General features: G+C 50.0%; 1 protein-coding gene across 1 annotated transcript in view; it reads left to right on the forward strand.

The window, feature by feature from the left end:
- LOC106524484 (sodium/potassium/calcium exchanger 3) overlaps window positions 1-3,009 on the forward strand; it is a gene marked incomplete at its 5' end in the record, with an annotated part of 10,263 nt that overhangs the window by 5,137 nt on the left and 2,117 nt on the right. Inside the window, 8 exon segments of the mRNA XM_014018298.1 lie at window positions 687-761; window positions 861-886; window positions 971-1,024; window positions 1,103-1,236; window positions 1,976-2,136; window positions 2,287-2,524; window positions 2,592-2,758; window positions 2,906-3,009. Of these exon segments, the coding sequence (XP_013873752.1) occupies window positions 687-761; window positions 861-886; window positions 971-1,024; window positions 1,103-1,236; window positions 1,976-2,136; window positions 2,287-2,524; window positions 2,592-2,758; window positions 2,906-3,009 (959 nt within the window).

Genomic DNA, 3,009 nt, shown 5'->3' on the forward strand with positions numbered 1-3,009 from the left:
AGACCCTGAGACCCTCAGACCTACAGACCTCAGACCCTGAGACCCTCAGACCCTGAGAGCCTCAGTCCTCAAACCCTGAGACCGTCAGACCCTGAGACCCTCAGACCCTGAGAGCCTCAGTCCTCAGACCATGAGACCCTCAGACCTGCAGACCCCAGACCCTGAGACCCTCAGACCCTGAGAGCCTCCATCCTCAAACCCTGAGACCCACAGACCCTGAGACCCTCAGACCCTCAGACCTACAGACCCCAGATCCTGAGACCCTCAGACCCTGAGACCCTCAGATCTACAGACCCCAGACCCTGAGACCCTGAGACCCTCAAACCCTGAGACCCTCAGACCCTGAGACCCTCAGACCCTCAGACCCTGAGACCCTCAGACCTGCAGACCCTCAGACCCTGAGAGCCTCAGTCCTCAAACCCTGAGACCCTCAGACCCTGAGACCCTCAGACCTACAGACCCTGAGACCCTCAGACCTGCAGACCTCAGACCCTGAGACCTGCAGACTCACCTGTACGACATGTCAGAGTTCACAGATGTGTTTCTTCAGAGTTTACTCTTCAAATCTGACAATGTTTAAAAGTGTCTAGTTTTTCATTTTTAACCAAAACTTTTAAATAAAATAAAAACTCAAAGGTCTGGTTTGGTTCAGTTCTGGTCYGATCAGGAGGTTCTGTGTGTTTCAGGCGGTGCAGCTGTCCCACTGGGCTCTCCTCAGAGATTCTGTCTTCTACACTCTGTCCATCACGGCRCTCATCGTGGTGAGAACTGTTTTCKGTTGACCCTCTGGTCCGACGCAGGAGGATTTAATTCAATCAAACCGATTTTATTGAATTTATTTTTATTTTTTCTCCGTTCAGTTCATCTACGATGAGGAGGTCTGCTGGTTCGTACACTTCCACTGATTTAAAGGTTTAAAGATTTAATTCTTTTTATGAGGACTTAATAAAATTGTACCTGGTCTCTGCAGGTGGGAGTCTCTGGTCCTGATCCTCATGTATGCCGTTTATATCCTCATCATGAAGTGAGTCTCTAAAACCACTGCGGGAACTCTGGACTCATGGGTTCTGTCAGTAAAATATCGTCTCGTTCTGTTGGTCAGGTTGAACAGCCGAGCTCAGCGTTACTTCAGCCGACGACCAAAGAACTCAGTGAACCTGAGGGACGGGCTGACAGGAAGTACAGAGCTGGACGATAACGTCTCATGTGACGTCACCGTGGTCCTGCTGAAGAAAGGTACCAGAGGAGACGGATCCTGAGACGGGTTGTGTCTTTTAAAGACGTTTCATCACCTGAATGTTCTTTAACATGAGACAGACTCAGCTGTTCCCATCCTGACATGATACCCAAGGACAGAGATCAGGGTTCAATAAATCCTATTGCCCGACTACCCGGGGCAGGTAAAACCCATTGTCGGTCAGGTGGGTGTGTCCCAATGCCTGCCCGACTGGGCAGGCAAGCAATTTCTTTTATTTTTTTTTACAGGGCCATTTATTCAAAATCATCTGAAAATAAATGAAGAAATATGGTGTTTTAAAACACGTAAAGAGAGAATAAATCTTCAAAATGTCCCCACCCTCCTGCTGTAGAAAAGTTACATGTTGCAGTCGTGTCGCAGGAAGTTCCTCCCTCCTTCCTGCTGCACGTCGCTCAGAGAGAAGGTTTAATAAACAGAGACATGAGGACAAGCAGAGACATGAGGACAAGCAGAGACATGAGGACAAACAGAGACATGAGGACAAACAGACATGAGGACTAACAGAGACATGAGGACAAACAGAGAGACATGAGGACAAACAGAGAGACATGAGGACAAACAGAGACATGAGGACAAACAGAGAGACATGAGGACAAACAGAGACATGAGGACAAACAGAGAGACATGAGGACAAACAGAGACATGAGGACAAACAGAGACATGAGGACAAACAGAGAGACATCCTGTTCTTTATCTCATTCCTGTGTTGTCCTTCAGCTGACCTCCACCGGACTCCGTCGGTGCTGATGGTGGACGAGCTGCTGTCGGCGTACCCCCACCAGCTGACCTTCTCTGAGGCCGGCATGAGGGTCATGATCACCAGTCACTTCTCCCCCAGAACCCGCCTCGCCATGGCGTCCCGCCTGCTCATCAACGAGGTGAGGTCAATCATTCCAGTTCTTTTTAGTTAGTTTTGTAAAAAGATTATACAGTTTTAGTTAGTTATTGTTTTTTTTTTTTAATTTTATTACAGTTTTTATTTAGTTTAGTGAACTATAATAACCGTGGTCTCTGTGGTAATGTTCCAGAGACAGAGACTGATCAACACCACAGAGACCCGGGTCAACTGCGTCCCCAATGGAGACTCGGACTCTGTGGCCCGGGTGCAGGGCAGGCGGGGCTTGGAGAACGGGGTGGGCGGGGCKGAGCAGGTCCTGAAGGGGATGAGAGGCCTGCAGAGGCTGGAGTCAGAAGACGAGACTGAAAACGAGAACAACGAGGAAGCCGAGGAGAAGACGGGACCTCTGCTGCCGTTCAAAGTTCCAGGTACGACCCGGAGAAAGGCGGGGCACGGATTGTCGTTTTCTCAGGATTGTTGTCTTCTCGTCCTCAGGAGGCGTCTGGAACAAAGTGAAGTGGTTGATCATGTGGCCTCTGTCTCTGCTGCTCTTCCTCACCGTTCCTAACTGCGCTGACCGGCGGTGGGAGCGGTGGTTCATGGTCACCTTCTTCACAGCCACCGTCTGGATCGCCGCTCTCTCCTACGTCATGGTCTGGATGGTGAGTCGGCACTTTTCTTCACGGAGCGCTGCTGGAAAACTGAGTTATGAAACAAAAGTTCCTGTGATTGGATGATTTATGAGTTAYCATCAAAACCTGTGGAAGTTCTGGTTCTGAGGTTCTGAAGTGAAGTGTGTGTGGTACCAGGTGACGGTGATCGGGTTCACGCTCGGCATCCCTGATGTCATCATGGGCATCACCTTCCTGGCGGCGGGAACCAGCGTCCCGGACTGCATGGCCAGTGTTATTGT

The sequence above is a fragment of the Austrofundulus limnaeus genome, unplaced genomic scaffold, assembly GCF_001266775.1.
Source record: "Austrofundulus limnaeus strain Quisiro unplaced genomic scaffold, Austrofundulus_limnaeus-1.0 Scaffold189, whole genome shotgun sequence".
Taxonomy (NCBI): Eukaryota; Metazoa; Chordata; class Actinopteri; order Cyprinodontiformes; family Rivulidae; genus Austrofundulus; species Austrofundulus limnaeus.